This window comes from Eulemur rufifrons, chromosome 19, assembly GCF_041146395.1.
Source record: "Eulemur rufifrons isolate Redbay chromosome 19, OSU_ERuf_1, whole genome shotgun sequence".
In the NCBI taxonomy this organism is placed as follows: Eukaryota; Metazoa; Chordata; class Mammalia; order Primates; family Lemuridae; genus Eulemur; species Eulemur rufifrons.
The window spans coordinates 21221909-21249754 of record NC_091001.1 but is presented as its reverse complement, the minus strand read 5'-3'; the positions used below and the strand labels follow the sequence as shown (position 1 = coordinate 21249754).

At 36.7% G+C, this 27846-nt stretch overlaps 1 protein-coding gene across 4 annotated transcripts in view; it reads right to left on the bottom strand.

Moving 5' to 3' along the window:
* Window positions 1–27846, bottom strand: part of PPARGC1A (PPARG coactivator 1 alpha) — a 288946-nt gene that overhangs the window by 34405 nt on the left and 226695 nt on the right. For 3 of the 4 annotated variants that reach the window (XM_069495084.1, XM_069495085.1, XM_069495086.1), the window contains exons 3-5: window positions 3491–3685; window positions 1391–1513; window positions 322–526 (exon numbers count right to left, since the gene is read on the bottom strand). In XM_069495084.1, coding sequence (XP_069351185.1) covers window positions 322–526; window positions 1391–1513; window positions 3491–3685 — 523 coding nt within the window. The remainder of the gene's footprint in view (window positions 1–321; window positions 527–1390; window positions 1514–3490; window positions 3686–27846) is intronic. The other variant, XM_069495087.1, reaches the window with a different exon arrangement.

Genomic DNA, 27846 nt, shown 5'->3' with positions numbered 1-27846 from the left:
CTTGCACATAACTTCAATTATCTCAGCAATTCAGAGATTCATCTAAACCTCATGTGATGTTGCAATTCCTCCCCACCTGGCTAACATTTCAGGTGTCTTTTGGTGATTGTGAATTAGACTGCCTATCAGCTGAATAGGATATGTTCAACCTGTGTCCAAGGAAGGATTTCCTTTCCCCCTCTATGCTAAAGTGCTGAATTCCCGTTCCACAGAGAGACACGGATGGTATGGAAGCTAGAAGTTTCTGCATTCTCAGACCTTGCGTTTGCTTCCTTTGCCTCTGGCGCCCTCACCGACAGCTCGTGTCGGTCCCCAGCCTACCTTGTACATGTTGTGACTGCGTTTGTGTGTGGGACTTCTTTTTGGAGGTGCATTTGTCTCTGCTGCTGTTTCTGGTCTCTGTGGGTTTGGTGTGAGGAGGGTCATCGTTTGTGGTCAGATACTTGAGAAGCTCTGAGCAGGGACGTCTTTGTGGCTTTTGCTGTTGACAAATGCTCTTCGCTTTATTGCTCCATGAATTCTCAGTCTTCAAAACAAGGCATAAAGAAAGCTAAAATTAGTGAACTGAACCTTATCAGAATGGATATAGGTTTTCTGAAGAGATGAGATTTTCAATGAAGTGTTCAGTCTAAGTGTACTAGATCTATGAGCTGTGAATAATTGTTTGCAGAACAAGGGAAGAAAATTACATTTAAAATTCCTAAATGACATTTATGCAGCTTTTTATTTCATTTCTCCTACATTTCAATGTTCCTACTCAGCAACATGTAACTAACAAGACCCTACAGCGCCTTTACTATGAATAAAAAAAAAAAATAAGCTGGTTTAAACCTTAATTTGCTGCTGAGTGCTGAAGCCCAGTACTCACAACTCTCTTAAGTACCCCTTAACGCTCCGTTTTCACTCACAGTGAATGGCAAGACAAACATTGTTTAAAACGGCCTGCTAACCGAATTATGTCATTGCCAGCATTCCATCCAATTAATGGCAGAGATAGATCTTTTGCGGTGATTCCAAAAGCAATCTTTCTCAGGTTAGACAGCTGGCAAAACAGTAATCCTGCATCTTAAAGTCACTCACAGCTAATACCAGCCTATCAGCAAATTTTATTGTCGCCCAAACTGCTACTTGGATTAATAAAGTGGCCAGAAGTAACAGACAGGGGCACTTCCATTCCAAACACCCGAAGACAATGCGTAAATGAGCTCTGCCTAGTTTAAAGTAGCTCAAGTGCTGTTTTTGGAACCCTATTTCATAATCTGATTCACCATTATGAAGCAGCTGCAGGGTCCCAGATGAATGAACGCATATAAACCTATTGTTCGTTTCACAGCTTCAAGCAAAACCCTTTGTTACTTCCCCCTTGCATTAAAAAAGTTAACATTTGTACCTTAACAACTGCAGCGTTTGTTCTGATCCTGTGATTATGGTTTGCATGGTTCTGGGTACTGAGACCGCTGCATTCATTATAACTTAGCTGAGTGTTGGCTGGTGCCAGTAAGAGCTTCTTAAGCTAGAAACATTACCAGAGAAGGGGAAAAGCAAGAAAAGTTATGCATCTTTTAAGCATGAGAATAAATTATTGAAATTTTAAACTTAAAATTAATTTATTATAATTACAAAAATTAATTCTATCACTCCTTAATTATATCACACCTTAGCACAATAGTGCTAAAGGAAACATATTTTTAACAAAGTATGAAAAAGTTTGGCATTATACTACCAACTATGAAAGTATTTCCTTTTTTTCAAATTCTATTTCTAGAATTATATGCATAAGAATAAAAATGCAAACATGTCAATTATATATTATATAATTCATTATATATTATATTATTATATATAATGCTTAAAAATAGAAGGAAAAACCTAAATATCCAACCATAAGGGATTGCTTAATAAATTAGACTAGATTTTGTTTTCCTTAATTTTTTTTGATAAAGCAAAAGGTCTTTCTAAATCAATTTCTAGATCACTACAGGGGACAAAAGCTGCCTTGCTAAATGAAGATGGGAGTGGGGGGTGGGGAATAGATATACATTTTCCCTTCAAAAACCCAAATAAATCAAGTGACAATAAATGAAAGACTTTGTGATGCTTTGAACCATGTTTCATAGCCAAGTATATAAATTTACTGATTCAAAGAATGTTTGGGATAAAAGAGCGGCTATCACTGATTTTAGAAAACAAAAAAGGGATTTGTAAGTAGATAGAGTCCTGGCTGGTACATCAGGAGATGTAGGTTCTGACGTAGCAAAGGGTTTACTGTCTCTTGACCTCTGTTTCTTCATTTGCCTGGAAGAACCTCAGGAACCCAGTCCTGGCATACAATATGTCTCCGAGTCAACAACTCCTCCCAATTCAATGAATTGTGTATATGGAAACAATCTAGCATCAATGTACAGACATCAGAGTACTAGACAACAAAGCCAATGACACTGACAAATGGAGAAAGTAGAGAATAAATAACTATTTATGAGATATTCTCCTCTAGATCAGAAACCTCAAAATGCAAAGCAATACAAGTAGGTTCTCCATATATTTGAATGGAATTCTTTTAACATTTAAAAACTTAGATATGTTAGAGAAACAACCTCTAAATGGCATGCCATAGCACAGTATTAGCATTTGGAGGATGGCATTCCATAATTTACACAGGGTGCTCTTAATTCAAATTTATGGCAAATGACAAATGGCTATTATAGATGAGAAGGTAAACTGTGTCTTAGAATTAATGAAATTCTGGTCAAGCACTGCATTGAAAAGAAAATTAAGTCTTCATTGCCAATAAATTCAGTCTTCACTGCCTACCATACATACAAGTAACTTAGGTTGCAAATGTGCTATTATTTTTCAATCTTTACAGGAAATATGGATCCAAACTCTTAAAATATTGCATACTCCTTCACTACCAATTCTATATCTAGAACTGTGTGCATAAGAATAAAAATGAAAATGTCAATTATTATACAATTGATAATAGTGAAAAATAGAAGGGAAAACCTAAATATCCAACCATAAGGGATTACAAAATTAGAACATTGCCAGATGATAAAATACTGTGCAACCATTAAATATTATGCATATATTTAAAATTTTACCAACATGTTCATGACATATCTTAAATCAAAAGGAAATTTCAATCATGATTATATTAGAGGCTGTTTGCAATCACAAGTAAATTTTTAGTTGTCTACAGTTTCTAAGTTTTCATCATGAACGTAAATAACACTAAGAAATAAAAATACACATAAACAGCAAAAGATAGTTAAGAAAAACCCAACTAACTGCAGTAATACCATATGAAGACCTGTATCATCAACACTTTTAAACAGAGAAACACAAAATTTGCAACTCTGAGTGTGCTTGGGGATTGTTTTGGCATCAGTCTAAATTAAAAATCCAAACCTTATTGTTACTACATCATACCCATGTGGAGGGTAGCCAGAGGCAACTCCAATTCCTGCTAAACAGTAGGAAGGGTTCTTACTAGAGATGGCTCTTCTGCCTCCTGAGGCGGAGGGGTGCCCTCAGGCATGGAGGAGGGACTAGCCTCGTTGTCAGTGGTCACGTCTCCATCTGTCAGTGCATCAAATGAGGGCAATCCGTCTTCATCCACAGGGAGACTGTCCAGTGTCTCTGTGAGGACTGCTAGCAAGTTTGCCTCATTCTCTTCATCTATCTTCTGCAAAAACAGAAAAAAAAAAAAAAAAAAAAAACAGAAGATGATCTGAGTGAATTGACACCGGGAGGTAGGTAACACTAATTATCAGCATAGGCTGAATCTGTTTAACCAAATGAGGAAACCGTATGCGAAATCTCATATACCCACTTCAGAACACGAAGATCATGTCTTCCTCAAACTCCAAATCCATTTGTGGTCCAAATCGCACAATTAATGAATACCTCTACTGTACCAGTCTCTGACTGCTGAGCTGTCCAATGTAACAATTTATGTCAGTGCCTGAAACTGCTGTAGAGGACTCTGTCCTGTTCTTATTTTTCACCAGCTCATGTCTTTTTTCCCTAACTAAAAGAGATGATTTAGAAACTCTCAGGGCTTGAGAGGATTTTAACCATCATCTATTTCATCTTCAGACACAGTGTTGGAATCTCTTGTACAGCATACCTCCCCAGATGGTTAGATAATCCGCGGTTTGAACAGCACCAGAAACTGAAACTACACTAAGAGAAACTATACACTTTCATGGTTTCAATTATAATCTCATCACTGAACACTCCCAAATAATTTATTTATTTCTCTCCCTGACATCGCTCCCAACTTTAGTCATAAATCTCTGACTGCCTACTGGACATTTCTACTTTGTAATAGCTCCCTCGTCTCTAAAACTGAAACTTTGGACCTCTTACAACAAAACTGCTATTTCTTTTGACTTTAGTTTGTATAACAATTCTTTTTTTTTTTTTTTTTTTTTTTTTTTATAAAATCTGAATGGTTCTGCATGCAAATATTTAATGTCTTGGTAGACATGATGAATATTCAATAGGCATAGTCAAGAAAAAGATAAATTTGATATAGAAGAATATCAAGTGATATCTGTATAACAATTCTTGATACTTAAACTCTAGAGCTACTGCAACTCGTTTTTATTTGGTCAGTCACTAAGTAGAGTCTTGCTTTGTAGTGTCTCTTAAATACATTCATTTAATGCACTGGACAGGAATGCAACATTACTTCTAACGAGGGCTCCAGCAAATATATTCTAACTTGTTTTCTCATCTCCTAGACTCATTCCCACTGACACAACCTTAGCAAGTGAATCTTCAATCATTCATTCCACAAGCATTTTTGAATATCTGCTCTGTGCCAGGGCCATGTGAGATGTTAGAGACACAAAGAGAAACAAGACAGAACTTTGCCCTGCCAGAAACCCTCCAGTGGAAGGGAAGAACCTGCACACAATTTATTATAAAAGACAATATTTATTCCAGTACTGTGTGCAAAAAGGTTCAAGGACTGCCAAACTGGAGCTTACGTACCTTGTTTACAGGGCAATGTGTTATACTCTATGCATATTGACAATCAGTACTTGTGCTGGGCACATGGTATGGTCAGTCAATGATTACTTGCCTAATAATTCGTTGATCTGCATTTATTGCCAACAATGTATTCTGTACAGATCACTTTCTTTTCCTTCTTTTAGCACTTCAAGTTGTTTGTCCAATTTGACCTGCTTCCAAAGTCTTCTTTTTTAAGTTCTGTATGCTATGATTTTAACAATATGGGCTAAATTATCCCATACAGATTTTATTACAAAATGCACCTAAGCTGCTGACATCTAATGAAGCCAGCAGTGCCCACACTTCCTTTCTCTCTAGCACTGAACTCCAGTTAATTGACCTGACAAAATTACAAGAATCACCGAGTAAGACAGCTAATCAGAAAATCAAATTGTATTACTAGAGAAATTAGGCAGGCCTTTATCACGTATACATTCTATTTTCACATAAAAATTGTTTTCCCTCATTACTGATGAGTCTCCATCCAGGAGTAAAACTATAGACTTCTTTCTCTTTTGGATTCAAGAGGCCAAGAAGAGCCATTTGTACTCACAATGGACTTTAATCAGCATTTTTTACATTTGCATAACCCATCCCCATAAGTCAAGTAGTTTGGGCACAATGTGGTGTGACAACTATATGGAGTTTAAGACTCTAATGCAGGAAGTAAATTTTAATTCGAAGGCGTAAACTGTTAACTTCAAAATGGTGCCACCTACTTCCATAAATTGACCAAGGCCTTAAAATCCAAATTGCACAATTCAATAACTGCAGGGTATTGAATACCCTTGGGCCCCAATTCTTCAATCTACCATCTTTCAGCTGTGCCTTTTGAAGGACCCTGTCTATGTAATCATAATAAAGATACTGAAATTATTTTCCCTTATCTTCTGCTCAGGATCATTATCTGGTATCCAAAGATTTCAATCATCCCTATTTTAGATTCTCCCACATGGCAAAAACCAAATTGTGGTTAACTATTCTGAATAAAATTATATCTAAATTAAATATGTATTCTTTTAAGGTATCTCAAAATCATGAGATTTATATTACTATAAATATTTCCATATTATCTAACAAAATAATCTTTGAAAATATATCAAACACACATGCACACACAGATACACACACACACACTTTTAATAAAGTGGACATTTTTTCTAGGTATCTCATTTTTCCAAAAGGCTTATTTCACTGAAGTTAAAAATTAGCTCAAGAAAAATAGTTGAGAATGTTTACCAATAAATGGATAATTTTGTTTACTCCGATTTAAATTTTGTGTTTGGCTTTCCAGCAATACTACAAGCTGCTATTTGCTTTCAATCACATACTACAATAGTTCCTTAGCTCTATCCCTAGTGTAAACAAACTATGATAATTCCAATCAAGTCAAAATAACAAAGAACCCTTAAATTAACTAGTTTTCTCCAATTTCTTTAATAAGTCTGTGTGGATATATATCTAATACAACGGCAGAGATATTGGAGCTTGATAATGTCATAATTAATTTATAAGATCTGATTAAGCTACCAACTATTTTAATTCTCTCTACTGGAACCACAATGGGAGGGGAGGATTTGTGGGATGAGAGACTGGCATGGTGGAGATGTGTGTGTGTGTGTGTGTGTGTGAGAGTGTGAGTGTGTTGGTGTATGTGGGTAGGGAGGACTAGTATTCAACTAGTACGTACCAGTAGGGCTATAATCATTATTTATACTCAGTGTTCATTAGAAATGATTATTAAATATTTTTATTATCATTGTTGCACTTGGGTGACTCAGAGAGATGTTCTAAGGCCATTTATTTTAGTAAATTTTTTCCTGAATTAAGGAAGGACAAAATGTTATTGTTTCAAAGTCTCTGTGTTTTCTTTAATCACAGAAGGCTGGAAAGAAAGCCTGGTATTTACTAATGATACTTGTGTATCTGAAGCTCAACAGACATTCCTATACATAAAGTTGAATGGACATTGCCCCTCATTGTGGCAATTTCAATTAGTTTCACATGAGTTTCAACCATCAAACGCCCGGAGAAGGTAACGGATGTGATAAAGAGGACTCTGTTAAACAATTAATGTCACTTTCCATTATTGCTTCAGTCCCAATTTACAGAGCAAATAAATCAAAGTCACTGCAGATGAAGCACACTGGCCTACTCACACATGTCTGTTCACAGGTGACAGCCTATGGAAACACATTAGTTGGTAAAATGACATTGCAAGATAACCTTCCAAAGACTTGGCTCTGATACTGCTTTCTAATTGTTTGAAATTACTATTTTACAAAAATATACTTCTTAGTTCCATCCCAGTTTACAAAAGAAAAGAAAAGCAATGCAGAGAGGTGAGGAAGAAAGGGCAGATCACCAACTGGGTAGTGATCTACAGCTACACAAACTAAGCTCGGATTTGAAGCTGGCAGCAGAGGAAGAAGGAAAGGTAGAAAACAGGCCAACAGGCATTTCCACAGTTGAGCTCTTTGGCTATCAAACAGCATTTCCCATGGTGGGTGTCAACCTTGGGTTCTCCTTACACAATGCAATTCTTCCGACCTAAATAAAGGTCTATGTGACTGTAACACCTTATTCTCTAAGGGCTCTCCAGGAAGAAAGAAGGCACATCAATAAAAACTCACTCAAGGGGTAAAGAATTTCCAGTGACAGATAATACACAGCATTTATACTAACAACCCAAAATTTAGAATCTGCAACAATTCTAAGCGATGCTATGTCATTGATAAATGAATAGTCAACAAAATTAGAAGGTTCGTCAATGCTCTTTGAGACTGCCGGGTCCCTCTATGACCTGCACTAGTCTGACATAATTTAAAAGGCATAGATGAAAAAAAACAGATTCTGCCCCTACAGGTGCCCAGGGTGGCCTCAACATTTCAATTCTGGACCCAGTCTATAGTATCTGGGTCTTCCTCCTCTGTGAGCAGTTGCTAAAAGGATCTTCCAACTGGTTATACACCATGAGGCAGACAGTGCGTTCAGCTCACCCAACTGCACACAGAGGGTGAATAAACCCACCAAATTAAGGAGGAGATGAGGGACTCTGAGACGCTAACCAACACCTGAAGGGAGAAACACAAAGTGAAAACTGCATGTGGTATCCCAAAGATTTTTAAATGCAGGCTATTATGAAAGGACCATGCCCTGCTTATGTTAGTAATTTTTTCTGCATCTTGTAGAATTGCAATTAAACTCTGCGTCCCCAGATTCTCACACTCGCTTGATCTCTGTTTGATAAAAATAGTTTAATAGCTATTTAATCACAGCTTCATTATCTTGGCTCTCTTAATGCGAATTAGGCCAGGAAAATTCTCACTTCGTCATTATTCAAATCATCAATAAGAAGGAAACAGTGGGGTCTTCTTATCATTCATTAATCAGTTTCAGAGTCTTAGGTACTGTTTGCTGAGAGATCCATCTGTGTGAGAGGTCACTTAACCTCTCTGAGCCTCTATTTTTTCCTAAACAAAATCTCACATTATTGTTTACCTAATTCCTATTATGGAATTGTTTTGCACTCATAGTTAATAGAAAGAAAAAGAACTGATAAAAGCCTGAGAATTCTTCGAGAAGGTGTTTATAGCATTTCTAGTGTATATATCCCTCATCATGATTACCCATATTTGAATTTCATTCTTTGAGCACGAGCTACTGCCGAGTTTTAGCACCGGGCCAGCTTCCCCCAAATATCCAGCATGCCCTGGGCTTCCTCCTTACCTCATCCTGCTGATTTGGAAATAGCTAATGAAGACGAAATTAACTCCTGCTTTAAGTGAGGCCTAATTAGGAAGGGAAATCTGCTAGAGTAACATCTGGTAATGTATTCTGAAGCCAAATATAAATGGCATTTTTGGATTATCCACTATTTGGGATTATATGTTCCACTGGGCCCCACCAGGAGTTCAAATAACTAAACAGGGAAGTGACTTTTGTAATAGATTCAGGAGTTCAAATAAGAAATACCTAGTTGATCATAGATGTTCCTTTCCAAATCTTCATACATAAATCTCTATACCTCAGTGTCACATACAAATCAGCAAAAAATGTTTGCATATACATATTAATCTTGGTTTTGATGTATAAAATTTAAAAGAAGCTGAATTTAAAATAAAGAAAAACTAGGAATTTTTCTGAAATGAAATTAAAAATAACAATATAGACTAGACCACTGAAATAGAATTTGAGGTTTTTAACTTCGTTTTCCTTTAAACCATTATAATCAGGACAGACACCACTTCAGTGATTGTTTATTGAACAATGTCTACTGGGAGTGGTCCGAGCCTTTGCCCAAGAGGTTGTTAAATATTTTGAATATCCACCTTCAAACAACTCTTTTTCCTTCTTTCTTCTCTTTCTCTCCTTAAACTCTCTACAATCCACTGAGGTTTTTCTTGCTTCTCTGACACCCAAGTGTGGGCACCAAGAGTCTGTCTGCCGTCCTTCTCACGCACCCAACAGAAAATCCATGGCATTCCCACACAGCACCACATATAGGTGCCTAACTCCTACCCCATTCAGTAGGAAGAGTCCCTGAAATAGCCCACTAACCTTTTGTTTATCAAAAGGAATATAGGGCTTTAAATAAGGTAGGGGCACTTGACAGTGAAAAAAACAATGACCTTAAGAAATCTCAAGCATAGGTGTGCAACAGAAAAATCATCCAGACAGTAAATACTGCCTTGCATTACATTACATTATAAAGTACTTTTGTATCTATCCATTTCTTACAAATGCTCTGTGAGTTAGCTTATTCCTATTTTGTTCCCAGAAGAGATAAAAATACTATGTGGAGGAGGGGATGGGTATGTTCACACCTCATGGGTGTGGTGCACACCATGTGGGGGATGGACACGCTTGAAGCTCTGACTCAGGTGGGGCAAAGGCAATATATGTAACCTAAACATTTGCACCCCCTGTAATATGCAGAAATAAAAAATAAAAATAAAAACATACTATGTGATACTGTATTTGCCCTCTTGGATGCCAAAGTTGCTGGAATTTAGGGGCTAGTAGAAAGAAGACAAATTTTAATTTCACTGCCTGGGTAAGTTCTCATGGGCATAACAGCCTACTTGAAATATCATGTATGTAAATGTGCCTATCCGTACTCTACCCCACAACATGCACAAGTTTACATCTCAACTATGCATATTTAAAACAGAATCTATGTATATGCATATCTCAATGTCTTCAGTGCATTCTCACATATTTAACTATAGTTGACTGTGTCAAAGCATATAAGCAGCACACACAGTCTTCCTCCCATCTATCCACTTTAACTGAGGCAAGTAATAAGCAAAAATTGAGGATGATTTCTGCAGAAATAAAATAAAAATCAAGTGGAAATAAAATGCAAGAAAAATTAAAGAATTCTCTCCACAGATATATTTATACCTGTGAAAAGCCATTTAATTTCCCATTAATACGTATGCTCCTATTTAAGCAGGCATAAAATTTATATTAATATTCACATCTGTACTTAGACTCCATTATGACTTATGAGTTTATATTGCACATTCATGAGTTAACAAGCATGTATTGAACATGTGAATTTCATTATTCCGGAAAGGTTATGTGAGCCACAAGTGTAAATACTGAGGTTCAATAGAAAGGCCTAAAAAGTCCTGGTTATTATATGCGAAATGAGCTATTTCATGGGTCAAAAAAAAAAAAAGAGGATGTTTCATGTCTATGTCTCACAATGGGAAAAGGACAGCAACTGAGTTGTGTCATCAAACAGGAGGCTTAATAGACCAGAATAGAACTGACAAGGCATCTGTTCTCAAGTTTAAACTAAGAGGGAAACTGGACACTGTGGAAAGAGGCAGGAAGTCAGGAGAATTGATCCTGGTTCCATTTCCACCACTAGCTAGCTGTGTGTCCTCAACTCTCTGGCTGTACTGCATGCTCTAGAATGACAATCCTATAGGCTCCTAACTGGCCTCCCTGCTAGGCAGGTGGGTCGCACTTGCCACCTCACCCCAATATTCTATTCTCAACAGAGAAGACTAAATGATCCTGATAAAACCTAACTCATATCTTACCCTTCTTCTGACCAAACCCTCCATGGTTTCCCTTATCTCTAAGAGTAAAAGCCAAAATCCTAAGAGTGACTTACTAGCCTACAGTTACCAAATAATTTATCATCTAAACTGGAACACTTTTGAGAGTGAGAGGGGATATTATAAATAATCAACTTCTCAGGGGTTAACCCAGACTATCCCAGGCTAACTGGGGAGTGTGTTTGCCCTACGCTAGGCCAACATCATCTGACCTTGTCAATGCTCCATTTACCTGTCTGAATCCTTCCTGACGACTCTGACCTCCTAACTAGTCTACGGAAATGCCAGACATCCTCCTGCCCCACAGCCTTCGCTCTTGCTGTTTTCTCTGCCTAAAAGGCTCTTCTGCCAGATGGCCACATGGATAGGCTCTATGAGGTCTGTTTGATTATTCTTAAGATACTTGGTATATAGTAGATACTTAATAAAAATGAGTAAGAATAACTAAAGTGTCTAACCAGTCCTAAGAATATGTGACTTTTCATTCTTTTTGTTGTTGTTGTTGTTATTTCCTCTGTAATCTCCACCTCCTCCCACCCCTAGTAGATTTATCTTCCTAATAATGTTTAGTTTAAGCTATGATTTAAAATTAATTTGTATTCATTTCACATATACCAGCTGATAGGCCAGGCAAGCAGCCAATATATTCTTGTTGGAAAAAGAAATATGAACAGTTACAACTACAGCGGGACTAATTCTGAAATTAGACCCTAGACACTGCATCTATAGGAGAAAATGTAATGCCCATCTCTTGTAAAAGAAGGAGTTTCAGTGAGTCTTGCAAATGCAGAGATTAATTTACCCTAACTCTGTTGTTTGGGAGGATACTGGAACACATCATCAAGCAATCAATTTGCAAACATCTTGAAAAAGTCAAGATGATTTTGTGAAGAGAAAATCATGCCAGACAAACCTACTATCTGACCATGCAGGAGTGTCAGCTCACTAATCAAGAGAAAACCATTGATGTAATCTATCTGGACTGGAATGAGATTCTTCATCCCATACTGCATAACACACTCATCTACAAGCTGGGCATATATTTTAATCTTAGCCAGAGGTTTTTAAGCTGTGTTCCAGGGAACCCTGGACATTAGAATAGTTGCTGTAAGGACTGACTGTAAATATTGTAATATATGATATATTTTGTGTATTTATATATAATAGTTAAATTCATAGCCAATATAACTAATTTTTGTAGAAAGCACACGCCAAAGTGTTATTTATCTTATAAACCCTGTTACATTAACCAACCAAACTGAATCAGTTTTTATCGGTTTCAGGATTTAAAAAAAAAAATTTTTTTTTAAGAAATGAGAGCAACCAGTTTAAAACCTGGAGCCACTTAAAAATACTCATTTCAATGAAGCATGGGTTTTTTCAATCCTCTTCAAGCAAAATAATCAGGTGCTAAGATTGATAATAAAATGACAATCATCATCTTAAACCCCAACTTCACTTTTTTTCTGTACATTTAAACAGTGCCATAGTTCTCTTAGATTAATGTAATTTTAATAAGAAAAATAATAATTGTAAATAACAGCTGACCTTTGCTGAGTGCTTCCCATGTTCCTGATGCTGAGTTAATTTCTTTACTTGCATTAGTTCATTGAAACCACCCATTTGATTACCCTATTATTAGCTCTAAATTCACATGGCTAATGAGAGGAGTTGGATATCAAACCAAATATAAAATATTGTTCTCACTCCCTTACATATTTTATGGAACAGATTATTAGGAAAAAAAGAGAGAGTGAACACAAGCTATTTTAATTTACCTTCATATTAGGGACTACAAAATGAGTCAGAAAGGCATATCAGTTATTTATCGACAGATGCAGTTACATGCCATGAAGCAGCGTTGGCCTTCCATGCTGAAAGAGGAGGTTGCTTCGAAATTGATTCTCACCATTTATTGCTGGCTAGTGTTCCCTCTTAGCCTATCTTTGGTCCCACGGGGTGTGATTTGCTCTTCTGTTAGAATGTTCTTCCTTTTCCCTTCTTTTATTCATATCCTATCTCTACCTCAAAGCCTACTTTAAGCATTCTCTTTTCCATGAATGTTTTTTCAACAAATCCAGCTCATACTGATACCCCCAACCTTCTGAATCCTTTATCAGATAACTTGGATCCCTGGACAGAAATACAGATTTCTAGGCCCCATTACGGACCATCTAATCAATATCCATACATACAGATTTCTCAACTTCAGCACGGTTGACATTTTGAGCCACACAATTCTTTGTTGTAGGGGCTGCCCTGCACATTTCAGGCTGTTGAACAGCATCCCTGGCCTCCACCCACTAGATGCCAGTAGCACCTCTCCAGCTAGGACATCCAAAATGTCTCTAGATATTGCCAGTGTCCTCTAGAGGCAAAACTGCCCTTAGTTGAGAATGGAGGAACATTCCAGGATTCTGCAATTTTGGTAAGCACCTCTGGTGATGCTGATAATCAGATAAGTTTGGGTAATTTGCTGTTTTGTAGCTGTTGAGTAGTGTCTAAATCAAGTTGGAATTTATGATGCCATATATGCTAGATTCATCCCCTCTAACATGTGTACTTCCAGATCTTAATAGTTATTAATGATATTTTTTATTTATTCTATGTGAATTCTTATTCCCAATATCTTACATTAATGTGCCTAGATGTTTTACAGTCTATGCTTCCCTGTTGATTACAGTGTATTGGTTATTCACTTCCTGAATTTCTTTTTATTAGTCCTGAGGCACCTCAGTCTTTTTATTGACAGTCATTCTCTTTCTTCAACATCTTCTGACCATCGCCATTATCATAAAGTTCATTTTGGTTTTGTGGTCTATTTTATTATAGAGACTACATGCTAAATGATTCCTAAGGATTTTCTTCTTTATACTTACATGGAGTTCTTAAGCATTTCTAGACTTCTTAAGATTTTTTTTTTTTTTAAATCTCAAAATGGTCTACAAGGGCCTAACGTTTTTATATTCTTATGAAATAGGCAGTGAAGCAAAATATCGACTCTGAAGTTAGACTGCCTGGTTTTGGATCTTGAGTATGTCACTTACAAGGTGTGTGACCTTCAGCAAGTTATTTAACCTCTCTGTGTCTGAGATTTGAAAGTGTATTATCATAATATGACCTACATTGTCGGGTTGCTTTGAGAATCAACTAAGCTAATCCATGCAAATCGTGCACAATAATGCCTGATATATAATGAGGATTTACATTCACTATCATTAATATTACCATTATTATTACCTTCATGCAGACTGAGTTCACAATAAATGAGACAAAATGTGGATTCTTTGTAAAACATTCCATAATAGAGGGAACACTTAAGGTAGACTTTGAGGTAAGGATAGGATATGAAGAAATGAAGAGGAAAGGGAAGAACATTCTATATGATAAAACTATACAATATAGAAATTGTAAGTATGATATCAAAATTACAATATTAAGCACATGATTGCTCAGAAATCCCTACAATTAGTATGAAGGTCATTACCTACCAGTTATTTGTTAAGGTTGGTATACTGGTGTTAATAGGCATGGTTAGACTTGATCACTGACTGCTTGCAAGTTATTGCATGGAGTGATCACCTGAAATCCTTACCAAGCTGGACTATGACACCTACACTTGACACACACGTCACTTGGGCACATACATGCAGACTTAGATCATATTGACGGACACACATATATACATATATATTTACATGCATATTTACAAATATTATATATGTATCATTACTTACACATATCTATTGAGTGCCTACCATGTGCTATAACATGTTTTCTAGGAACTTACATTTTAGTTTGGTGGTGAGAGAGTGGCAGATAATAAACCAGTGAGCCCCTTCTAATTCTACACAGACATAAACATTTTATATATGCACACATAAATATAGAGGCAATATGTATAGAGTACATATGTATGCATATATATGATAAATACACATACAGAAAGAAAAATACACACATACACACAGAAAGAGAAGTGACATTTGAAGCAGCAAGCCATAACAGCTGGGAAAGAAACATTTAGGCAGAAAGAAAAGAGTAAGTGCAAAGGCCCCAAGGTGGGACTTGCAATGAGTAAGAAATTAATTTTTCATAGTTTACATGTAGGCATATGCAGGAGGGGGTGACAGAATATTTAATGAACATTACACATGAACATTGATCAATCAGAATAGCAGCACTAGGACTTCAGAAAGAAGGCCTACTGCAAATAATTCACAAAGCTTCGCTGTTGCAAATTAGCAGACTATATTAGTCCTAAGTATAACTAGGGTTTTTTTTAGATTGACTATGTAAGAAACAATGATTTCCTATTATAAATTCTAAGTTCACTACAAGATAGTACATTTTCTGCCTAAAAGAAGTGCTTTGAAGGCACCATCCCAGAGGTCAATACTGTTTGTTCATAAAGAATTAGCACCACGAGATATGTGTGAAATTGTGCAGCTGCAGAATCCTGACACTTGGATCTATATGGTACATTAAGGTTGGGGACGCTAAGATACAGGTGATGTCAAATGATCTGATCACTGCAATATCCTGGCAATAGCATTAGAATGAGAGAAAATTGTCTCAAGATGGTTGGGAGCTATTCAGAGGCAAGGTGTCCTCTCTGTGAGGCCATCTAGGGTGAAGGAAATCAAAGTATGCTTCATGGTAATCCCCTGTGCCTTTCCTGTTCTTTTCTCAAGAAACTAAGAGCCACTTAGAGTTTAGAATTGAGTCTTTGACTCTTTAAGCAACTTTCATATTCCACTAAAGCACTCTGCACAGAGTAATGGGTTGTCAATAAATGCTTGCCAAATAAATACAATCTGAGAAGTTCATCTTCTCCACGGACTTTGTATCTAAGTATTCTGCCTGGGTTTAGGTTTCCAAAGCATTTGAGTAAGTTTGCAATCTCCTAGGATTTAGATACTGAGCTTCTCTTAATGCCGGACTGAGTGCACCCTTCATAAAGAATCTTTAAATATGTTATACTGAATCAGTTCCAAATGCAGACTCACTCATGATTATCAGTGATTTATGTGCATATGTGGTTAGCATCCACAGTAGAGTAGCATAGGACATTGGGTTATACAGAGTAGGAAATAAACCCAAAGGGGGTATTTTTTAAAGTGAAGCTGATGACAGGATTAAAAGTGCACATGTCCCTGTAACAGCGTGGGAAATGACAAGAGAGGCAAAACCAATCTGGATAAAATTTTAAGATTTACAGAATGATGAAAGGAAAATAAAAAAAGTCATTCAATGACTTGTCATGTAATGGCTCCCATAATGACAGGATGTGGTAACATGAAAACATCAAATAGCAAGAGCTGCAGAGAGTCAATGATCCAATGGGATGATTGTGGAGATGGAAAGACTGACACCTTAAGAGTTAAACAGACTTTCTTGAGGTCAGTCAGTAACTGATCTAATTCCATATCTGGTTGGGGGCTATTGACTCCTTAGTTTTTCTATTATACCATGTTCCTCACCAGGAGAATAAAAGGAAGTAATAGCAAAGACTCTTTCTCTTACATTTGCCATTTTTCTTCTTTATGCCTCAATGTTGTTTAAACATCGTAATTGAGACGTTCCGATATTCTGACCGCTACAGAAATACTGGACTGTAAGTCTTAATTTTCATGCCTGTGTTTTCCAAATGATCATAAGCTTCTTGGGAATAGGAATTATGATTTGTGCATCAAAATTAGTGTCAAAAATGTCAATAAATATTCATTAAATACCCATTATGTGCCAGGCATTCTTAACAATGGGATATAGCAACGAACAAAATAATTAAAAATCTCTGTCCTCAAGGAGCTTATTCTATTGTGGGAAGACAGACGATTGACAAAATAGATTACTGTAAACAAAATAAACAACTGTGAAGAATAAATGAATGGATAAAATAATAGGAACTCTACTTGTATTTAAGAAAAGCCAAATATATTTAAAAATCAGACTTATTTGCAAAAGCAGGGCATGAATATTTTTCTTAGAAAAAGTTTCAAACTGAGATAACTTAGAAACACTTAAATCTCTAAAACTGTTGAAAATATAATTCCTAGCATAAAAATTGGACTCAAAGCGAAGTTTCCTCTATCTTTTACACAAAGTGAAAGACACCTGTAAAGAAGTCACTTGCGACTTTGGCTATATATTTAATCATGTGTGCATTTGAAAAAAATTATTTATGCTTGGGCCCCACCCCAGAGCAATTAAATCAGTACCTTTGGAGGTGGAAGTTAGTACTTTTAAGAGCTCCCCAGGTGAGATTGTAATGGAAGCCAGGACCAAGAATCACCTCTATAAAAGATTGAATGGTAGAGCCTTTGAGGAAAGGTGAAAACATTTGTTACGCACTATTTTGTGGGCTGAAGCAAAGAAGTTTTGCCCATCAGTGAGGACTAGCTGCCCCACATTAAGATACCCAGAATCCCTCATGTGTCCCACAGAATGTGGGTGTTTTATCTTTCTCCAGTGCACACAAAGCCTGGTCACTTTACTGGAGGGGGTTTCTTTTCTGAGTCTCAGTTCTCTCTTCAATTACCCTCATACCCTGTTTCAGGATTTACAAACCAATCAAATCCATCTCTTTGGTGTATGACAGGGACACCCATCAGCCAAGAGCCTCATTACAATGAATACTGCCATCAGCTTGGATCCCTTCAACAACAACAAAATCATCACAGATCACATTAGAGTTCCCTCTGACTACAGGCTGGTTAGGCTATGACAGCTTAGGTTTAAAAGTAAAACGACAACCAGGGGAACCCATACAGTGAAATTCTTTACAGCCATGAAAAAGATGATACAGGTATACATTTGTTAAAATGAAACATACCCATTAAATATTATGAAATGAATCCAGAAAGTTAGCACATAGTACTTGTTCAGCCCATGATCTACGCACATATACTGAGAAACATAGGAAAGAATAAACACCAAATATTATTAATACTAAGAGGTGACTTTAAGTCAATTTGTCCTTTTCTAATCTTTCTGTGCAATGGGCATTTTTTACTTATAAAATAAAAATATGAAAATAAAAAGCCAAAGAGTATGTTTCTGTGTGTCATATGTGAGAAAAGGGACAAGAGAAAAAGCTTAAGTGTGATTAAATAATTAATAAAGTTCAGGCCAGGTCTATACAACTTTGTGGCTCTGCCCTCAAATTTGCCTTCCATGGGCCTTAATTTTTTCATCTGTAAACAGGCAGCAGTGAGATCGGTCATGGGTGTCCTATAAGCTTACTAGACATAAAAATAGCAAAATAACCATGTGCTTTCAGGAAGAGTTAAGAAGCATTATATAAAAATGTAGTACTAAATATTCATGCCTCTCAGATAAGATCATTCAAGCAATATTTACTGAATTTGCACTATATTTATACAGCTGAAACTTGACTTCAATTTATTTTTTCTATACAGCATCTAACGATAGCAAGTAGACTATAACAACCTGTATAAAGACAATGACAGCATTTGTCTGAGACTCTATAGCAAAGCCATGGGAGCAGAAGAGAAGTCATGATGTCCCGGAGCTAACCCTCTCCCAAAGTCCTAGTAGCCTCAGCTGGTACCAGTGGTGTAGACAAACTTTCCAGGTCTGTTTGTCAGTATAATGTCAGCCAGTTATAGTTTGTTCAGGGGTGAAAGATTGGATGCTATCAGTTAGAGGTGGCCCTGGAATAGATACGTGTACAATATGAAAACATCAGGGTTTAGCAATTGATAGCAAAATAGTTTGGTCCCATTACAGTGTCAATTGCTGCTCAATTTGTCCTTGGAAGAGCATTCAATATTCCTGAAATATTAACCCAGAGACTCTCATTTTGCTGCTTATGTCCACTGTGGATATTTCCAAAGTAGTAGAGTCAAAATCTTAGGGGATTTGGCCTTAGAAGAATGGGGGTCAACTTCTAATTATATCATGTTCAGCCTGTGCCCTTGAAGAACGCATCCAGGCCCTGTGATCTCAGTACTGTCAGATGTAAAAATGCAGATAGCTGCTTCATAACATTATGGTAAGGACTAAATGAGATATTTGGCATAAAGGGCACCATAACACATCATGTAAGTATTTCCTACCATTTCTCTAATGATGTTCCTTATTTAAAATTATTTTCAAAATGTTAAACTATCAATAAAAAAGCAAAACTAAAGAAGAAACCCTAGGAAACCTATGCCATGAGAACTTAATCTATTATATAAGATGAGCCTTATCACAATGTTTAGCCCTGACTACATGGCCTTGCTACTTACATAATAAATTGAGTTTAGTATAGCTGATAAAATGCTCATAGATATTGCCTTCAATTTGGAATAGCTGAACTAGGACAAAAATATCATTTAAAAAAAATCAAGAACCACTGAATCATAGAAAATATAAATATAAATATAAATATATGGGATATATATGAAAAAGAAAATTTTATTGTGTTTGAAGATGATAAGGAAAGAAATAAATTAATTCATATTATTTAAAAATAAGACTAGGGAAAATAGAGTCTTCTGTCAATATAGCCAGTATTTTACTTAAATTCTTTATAGTAAGAAAAGAGAAAGAGGTCATAATACGTGCTTAAGCTGTTTGAAGGTCATAGCCATGTTTTATTTGGCTTTACTCATTCATTCCTTCTTTTATTCATTCATAGATTTAGAAGAACTCTTTTGGATGGCAGGTGTCTCAAGTATGGGGGGAGGACAGTGGTACACCAACAGACACTGTCCCTCTGTCCCTGTCCCCATGATGTTTACAACACCATGGCTACCCAGCACAATCATTGATCTACAATGTCATATAATTATTAATATTTAAATGTTGAATGAAGGAAAAAATAGACTAAATGAAACACAGAGAAAAATAAAAATAAAAATTGGAAAAGGGTTTTTAGAAAGAGAATGGAATAATCCATAATTTTATTATTTTTATTATTACTTTTAGTTGGAAATGAAATACTCTTTTCATATTATACTGTTCGTTTGGGCTGTGGGCTTCAGAAAAGAATAACTATCCTCAAAAGATGAATTAAAGTTTTAATCACCACCCACAACTCTTCAACTATTCTTTATTCTTAAATATTGCCAAGATCATTTTTGAGAGCAAGCAGTATCATAAAGCATTAGAGAAGCAAGATTTCTCTTTGAGCTTCTGTGACAGTGATCAGAGTAATTTTGCCATAAAAGCCAAATAAAGACAGCCACAATCTACCAGGGAACTAAAAAGTAAACTCTTGTTTTGGTAGAAAAGGTCAATTTCTATTAATATAAAATACAAGCATGACAGCAAGACACAGCCTTCTTTATAGTGCATAATATGATGGGCTACATGCTTTTTAATGATGGCTTCTTTAATCTTGAAAAAATAAAATCAAACATTTCAAGACAAAGACAAGAGAAGAAAAATATCTAAGTTGACAATTAAAAGAGTGGCAATTACAGTCATGACTGAGCTTTTGGTATGTACTAGAGATATTATTGAGCACTTTGCACATACTATTGCCTTTTAGGTGCACAACAATCTTTTGAAATAGCTATTATATTACCATTTTGCAGATGAGGAGATTGAGGCTTAAAGAAGTTAAGTAGCTCGTCAAAGGGTGTATAAACATATTGGCAGAGTGGGAATTCAAACCCGAGTTGCCCTCTTCTCAGTGACCTTAACTTTTCCAGAGCATTTTTCAGTAGCAGAATTCAAAACTCCTATACCTTCACAGGTATAAATTTAAACCTAAGTGTTAATTTTATTTTCAAGATCTCTTTGAGGGGGAAAACATAGTTCACTCGATATTCTAGAAAAAAAAGTCACATGTTCCATTGCTTCTAATGAGTTGTTGCAGTTCAGAAGTTTCATTACATTTTGGCAATTAAGTTGCTAATAAACTGAAGAACCACTAATTGATTTATCCATCTCACAAACTCAAGATCCAGCTAGCAAGCTAGAACACAATTTCCAGCATTGGCCAAAATCATTCATATCTTGGAATACATGTAGTGATTAGATTTGATTTGGGTAAATTGCATATTGTTTCTGTACTTGACGTGAAGTTCTGATTGGAAACACAAGCATGCACATGCTCACACACATACACTGTTAGTAACATGTTGTGCTGGTGCTGACTGTATTATCAGAACCAATGATAAGATATTGTTATGCTGGGGCCAATGCAATAGCTGTGGACCCAATATCAAAAATTTATGCTAACTGAAACCACAGAATCTTAGGAAATGCAGTCAATTTGATAGAGTATCAAAAGGTCACTCTATTCAATTTATACTTGAGGCTAAGCACAATATTGCAAAAACACGTGAAAGCAAATGATCTTATCAGCTGTCCAGGATTCAACAATTTACTGACAATATAAGGTAATTTACTGATCACCAAATAAATCCATTACCCATGTTGAGCCCTGTATTTGATTCACCAAGTTCTTGCAAAGAACTTAACACTGCACGCATTACTAAATATGTCAATATTACCATATCACTGCTCTGTTCAAGCTTCAGTACAAGTGAACCTTTTTCTGTCCCATGTTCTTCTGGTAAGTAACACTGAAGAGTCTCTGAAATTTTGCTATCTGCTCAAACTTCTGCTACATGATTTGTCTAAGTACACTAAATTCAGTGCTTCTCAAACATCAACATGCATACAAATCGCCTGAAGACCTCGTTAAGATGCCGTTTCTGGTTCAGGAAAGCTGGGGTGCAGCCTGAGATTCTGAATCTCTAACAAGCTCCTAGGTAATGCAGAAGGCAGTCCACAACCAGAGTTTGAGCAGCAAGGTTCTAGTTTTCTTTATCAATCCATCGCATTTTCACTAGTACTTATCCCCATCGTGTAGGACAGAAAAATACAATGAATCTGCACTAGAGAGGCAAGCCACGACATTTTGAATTAAGACTTAGATGTTTATATCATTTCATTCGTTCTAGCTCGGGTTGCAAACTGGAGGTATTTGGGAGGAGCAAGCCCAGGCATATGTTTCATTTGGCTAACATGGCTTTTGCCTACAAAACATTTTTAAACATTATTAGATGAGTTAATGTTTTTTTAGCTGGGAATGTCATTTGAAATTTCTGCTTTGTGAAAATAAATCAGGAGCTCTTGAAAAGACTGGGATTTGAGGAGCAGCTGACCACTTTACACAGGGGATGCTCTCTCTGGGTCTCCACTCTCTTCTCCATCCTGCAGCCCTGACGTTGAGTTTCCGTGGCCATCCTCATCGGGCTTGCATCCCCTCCCAGCCACGTCACTCATTCACTTTCCTGCCTACCTCCCGTCAACACTGGAGTCACTTCCTCTTCTGATTGTCCTTTATAAAAATTGTTTTCCCATCTTCCCACCTCTTCATTGTGGTATCTTCGATATAAAATGCTTTTCCAACTTTTATGTTCTCATAGAAATCCTAAGGTATAAGGTTCTATTTGAGTTCTCCTGTCCCATGAAATATTGGTTAAGCACACCAGCATAACTCTTTTGAAGTGTTTTAGTACCTCACACCATTATAAAGCCCAGTTTTTGTCTATTCACAAGCACATTTTATCAGCCTTTATATAGTAAAATAGATATGTATAAGATACATGATATGTATATGCATGTGTGTGCTGCAAGCATCTGTGTATGTGTGTACCAATCATGTCAACTTTCAAGTAGATTGTTACTGCCCACAGGGAATTTATGATGCACTGTGGCATTTGTGGGTTAACAGGATGATCTACATGAAATAATACCAGTCAAAAGTATTTGCCGGTTTGATTCTGGAGTTATGAGAGATCTTCTTTCATGGATTTTCCTTTTTGTTTAAGGGATTTGTAAAGAATTTTTTTTTAATTAAGCATTCAGCACTTAGGATATTGGTTTTCTATATTAGAAGAAGGTTTCCATTATAGAAAGCAAAGATACAGTTGAAACTTTCAAATACCTAAAACTTCATAGTTTGATTAAATGTAAGTAGGGAGAGGGTATCATCTTTAGTAGAAGATATTCTCTAAAACATCTTTTAATCTGTGGAAAGTGAGAACACGTAAGACAGAAAGAGGGTACAGAAAATTAAGCATAAAGCAATATTGGCATTAAGGTCCTTATATTAATACTTTATGTGCTTTATGACAATGGGCCAAAGAATTATTATTATTTATTAAACAAATGAAGAGAAAGCCTTCCTAAGTTACATCTACTATGTTGCCTCAGATCAACAAAAAGCATTTTGAGTAAGGAAAGTGTACTAGATGGATCTCAAATTTGGAGGGCTGACATGTTTCCATATCTGAACCTGAGGAACACTCAGCCACTACTCATTTTTGTGGTGATAAGGAGGAGAAATTTCTGCAGAGAATTCTTTGCTGTACCTGAAATAATCCCCAATCTTTATTTATATTCTCACCAAGCATATTAAGATAATAACAATTGTCTTATATCTCTTACCCAGAAGTATATATAGAAATTTGATAAAATTATGAAGGCATTTAGAAAATTATTTGATAAATCAATGATTTAATATTTTTGGAGTATCTCCCTTACCCAAGTTCCCATTCAGTAAAGCATGAGATATCTAGAGAACCAAACAGTGAAGTAGCTAAGGGTGCATGTTCTAGAGTCAGACTATTGGAGCATGAATCCTACCTCTGCCACTTGCTAAGATCATGTACCTTGGGCAAGCTACTAAACTCGAAGACCTAGTTCCTCATCCATAATGAAGATAATAATAAAATACCTGCCTCATAGTTTGTTGTAAAAATTAAATGGATTAAAACATGGAAAGTCCTTAGAATACTATCTGGCACGTAGAGACCTTTGACAGACCTTCAATAAATATTAAGTATTATCTATGTTATTTTTATTATCCTCAAAGAGTTTATAACCTAGTCAAGGAAGTGAGACAGGAACAGTGAAAATATAACTGACTCCACAAGGCTATGTGTGTATGACAAGTGTCAGATAAGTCATTCAGATACGGAGTGTTAGTTCTGAGAATGGAGAATCATTTTTAGTCTTAAATACTGTTGCCAAGAACCCAGACAAGGGATTTCTTATCAGGTCACGGAATTTTTAGCATAGTTATGTTATTTTTTTCACGGAAATCCCTTCGACGACTATTGTAAAAAGACCTCTCCTAACCTTTTGGTGTGTTAAGGCATCCAGATTTTCCCCCTGACCTGGGGAATGAAGGCACACGGTGAGCACATCTAGACTTCACATAAAACTTGATTATGGATATATCCAATTACCAGAAATTTGTACAGGTTTCCAATGGCCTCCTAGCTGTGTCTGGTCTGACTGAGAGGCCAATAGTCAAACAGTCCCACAGGCTTAGCAAAGAAACATAGCTTGAGAGAAGGAATAAAAACTCTATAAACCAAGATGGCCTTGTCCCACAAAGATGAGTTTTATACTGAAAATAAGCATTATACTAAAACATTTGGCTCAAAAGCAAAGCTCACCTTTCAAAAGTGTTTACTATTGTGTATTTTCTGGGGAGGGGTGTGTCATTTATTTTTATACTCCAAGTATTTAATATGATGCTTGGAATTTGGCAGATGTTGGATAAATCCCAGATGGATGAATGAACAGATATGAAGGAAGAAAGGGCATGCAAGGCAAAGAAAGGACTTTTTTCAATACAAACTACTTTGAAATATTTTATCAACCTCTTTAGGTAATCTTCCCAGCCATGGCTCTCCTAACCCTTCCTTATCTTATTTGAATCTATCTTCGGGCACTCAAGACAAACACCTTTTAATATTAGTTATATTTTAAAATAGTCATCTTTACTTCCAAATAGATGGTAACCTGGAACATACTAGGCATTCAAAAAGCACTTGTCAAATATATGAGAATGGTTGAGTTAACTGAGAGCTCTCTTGGGACAAGCAAGTACCTACCGTGCTTGATGCTTCTTAAAATACCTAGTGCTGTACACTGTATAATGTCGTCCAAAAATAATTTCAGGTTTAGTCTGCATTCATTTAACATATGCTTAATAAGCTCTTACTATGTTTTAGACACTGCTTTGAGTAATGGTACTGCACTAGTGACAATCACAGACCAGACCCTCAAGTAGCTTCTCATCCCATGGGAGAGGCAGAACAGATTACAAAGCGGCAGATGAAGAAATCATGGGGGAAAGTACAGGGGCTACAGGGCACCCGGCAGAGGCAGCTAAGCTGTGTTAGGGTGCTAGGGGTTGATGGTTTGGAAGAAGTGATGTAGGAGGGGAGGCTAAATCATAATAAGCAAGTAGGCAAGCAAAGAGACGCATACAGGGATATGCTACAAAACAAAACAATGCAACTGAAACACAGAAAAACACGAAGTGTTACCAGACCCAGTATATAGTAGATAGTTAATAAGCAAACACCAAATAAACGAATGATTGCATCACTATCTTATCATGGGAACCATCGGACATGTAACTATCACCAGGTCCTGCCACTCCTAACCAAAAGAAAGTATGCTATTTGAAAGTTTGTTACCATAGTTATAATACAAAGCAAACCATTTATATCCCCTATCCCCACCCCATAGAGCTCCCACAAAATATATTAGAGCCTTACTGCCTTTCCAAAACGTGCCCCCACAACCATAAAGAAAATCAAACAGCAATCGTTGAAAATGCCAAATACTGAACTCTTGCAGCCAGTATTCTGAGCGAGGATTCTTGGTGCTGACATTCTCTGTAGCGTAGGATACTGCTTCTTGGTTTCTTCTTACCAGGGACTCATTAGTCATTGCAAACATCGTTGACTAAATGTGGTTCACTGTATCATACAAAATGCCTTTGCTTGTTGGCTCTCAACAGCCACATCAGAGAGAGGCCCAGGCCCTGCTCAGAGCTGCAGGGCGCTCTGAGAAGTCACACTGTGGCTGCTTGTCTTCCCTCCAAAGGTTACATTTCATGACAGAGATTAAACATCTTGCTCGTCCTAGGATTGCTTTTGAAAATTATGCACTAATGATAGCCACTCAAGCAAGTAGCTTAGTCATTTTCTTTTGGCCTCTGTCTAGAGCTTCCCAATTTAGTCATTTCTCCAACAAATATTTCTTAGGTGCATGGCATGTACTCAGAACTGTGCTAAGTGTGGGTACAGTGGCATATATTAATAAAATAGACCTGGCCCCTCCCTCATGGAATTTACCATTGATTAATGGTACACATTGGATACACACTGGGGACCCAAGAAGCAGAATCTCTACTCTCCCCACATTACCAAGGGGCCAGCACAGAGCCCAGGGGCCAGCGGTTGGAAACTCCCTCCTTGGAATTTCAATCTTGACCAGAATTCTCAGGCAGTTTTGTTCCCAAGGACATTTTTTGTTTCACAGAGCTATCAAAGGAAGTTCAGCGTATAAGATAGTCCTATAAATTGCCATTTATTGACTATCAATTAAGTCAATTAAGCATTGAACTATGCACTTCCTTTATATTATTACTACATATGTTATTTGAAAACTTGAAAAAATGAAAAGGCTAATGTTTCTTGGCAGAGACACATAAATGATTTCTCAGGGATAGCAAATACATGTCACTGCAGGATGTAATGTAACAGGTCCCTCCGTAGTCTCACGGCCAGCATACCACCGGGCTCACAAAATACGCTCATTGCTGATGCTCCGTGTTTCTGGAGTTGCTGTGACAATATAAAAGGCAAAGGGTGCACAGTGACAAATGCCAATGAGATGCAGAGAACACAAGATGGAGGGCTCATCTTTGGAAAATTAAAGTCAGGGATGAAATTTCACAAGATATATTCAGTGTGTATATGTGTAACATACCCATATATATGTACAGATAAATATATACTTATGTATATATTTATGATTTTAAAGCAAAAATTAACTAAAGCCTAAGAACTCTTTTCAATTCATGGAATTTCAGAGGATAGCCACTGGGTGGTAGAATTCCCACTGTTTAGTTGGGAACAAGAACCCCATTCCTTTACTTAATGTCAAGCATTTGTGCTGACAAGGTCCCCCATCCAGTTTTAAGACCCCCATAGCTATCATGGGTTATTTCTTGACTGTAACAGAATCACAGTGTCCTTTCACAGAATTACTCCTTCTCCATTGGATACACACTGAGAGCCAATTAGCAAAAGCTTCGCTCTCTTCTTGACCCCAGGGACTGGCACAGAACCCAAGAACCTATTGAAATCTGAATCATGATCAGAATTCCCAGGCAGATTAGTTCCCAGGCTCCAGATCTTTTAGTTGCTGACTGTAGTTCAACACCCTCTCATCAATTTCATCAGCCATGGACAGCCTGCTGCCCTTCTGCTTGAGGAAGCTAGAGCTGATTCTTTCTTTCTTTTTTTTTTTTTTATTCTGTTGTTTGCAACCCAAGAACTCTAAATTATAAAATCCAAGTCCTATGGCTAAATCCTGAGTGCATTCTATGGAATGAAATGGTTCTTGGAAAAGTAAAGGGTTTATTAATATTACATTTACTATCTCCATAGATGTATTTATGGATAAAAGCAAGTGCCATCACCTCCAGGCATTTATAAACATCGTATTAATTTTGTCAAGAAACATTTATTGCAAACTCACTCTGTTCCAGGCACCGTGGGAAGCATTTTCAATGCATTATCTCATTTAATCTTAACAATGACCCACCAGAATGTAAGCTCCATGAAGGCAGGAGTTTTTACTACTTTATTCACTACTGTATTCCTAGAAGATTTTCCCCTGTGATAGGTGATCAGTACATCTTTGCTGAATGAATAAATAACCCTATTTACTATTTTTTATATATATATAT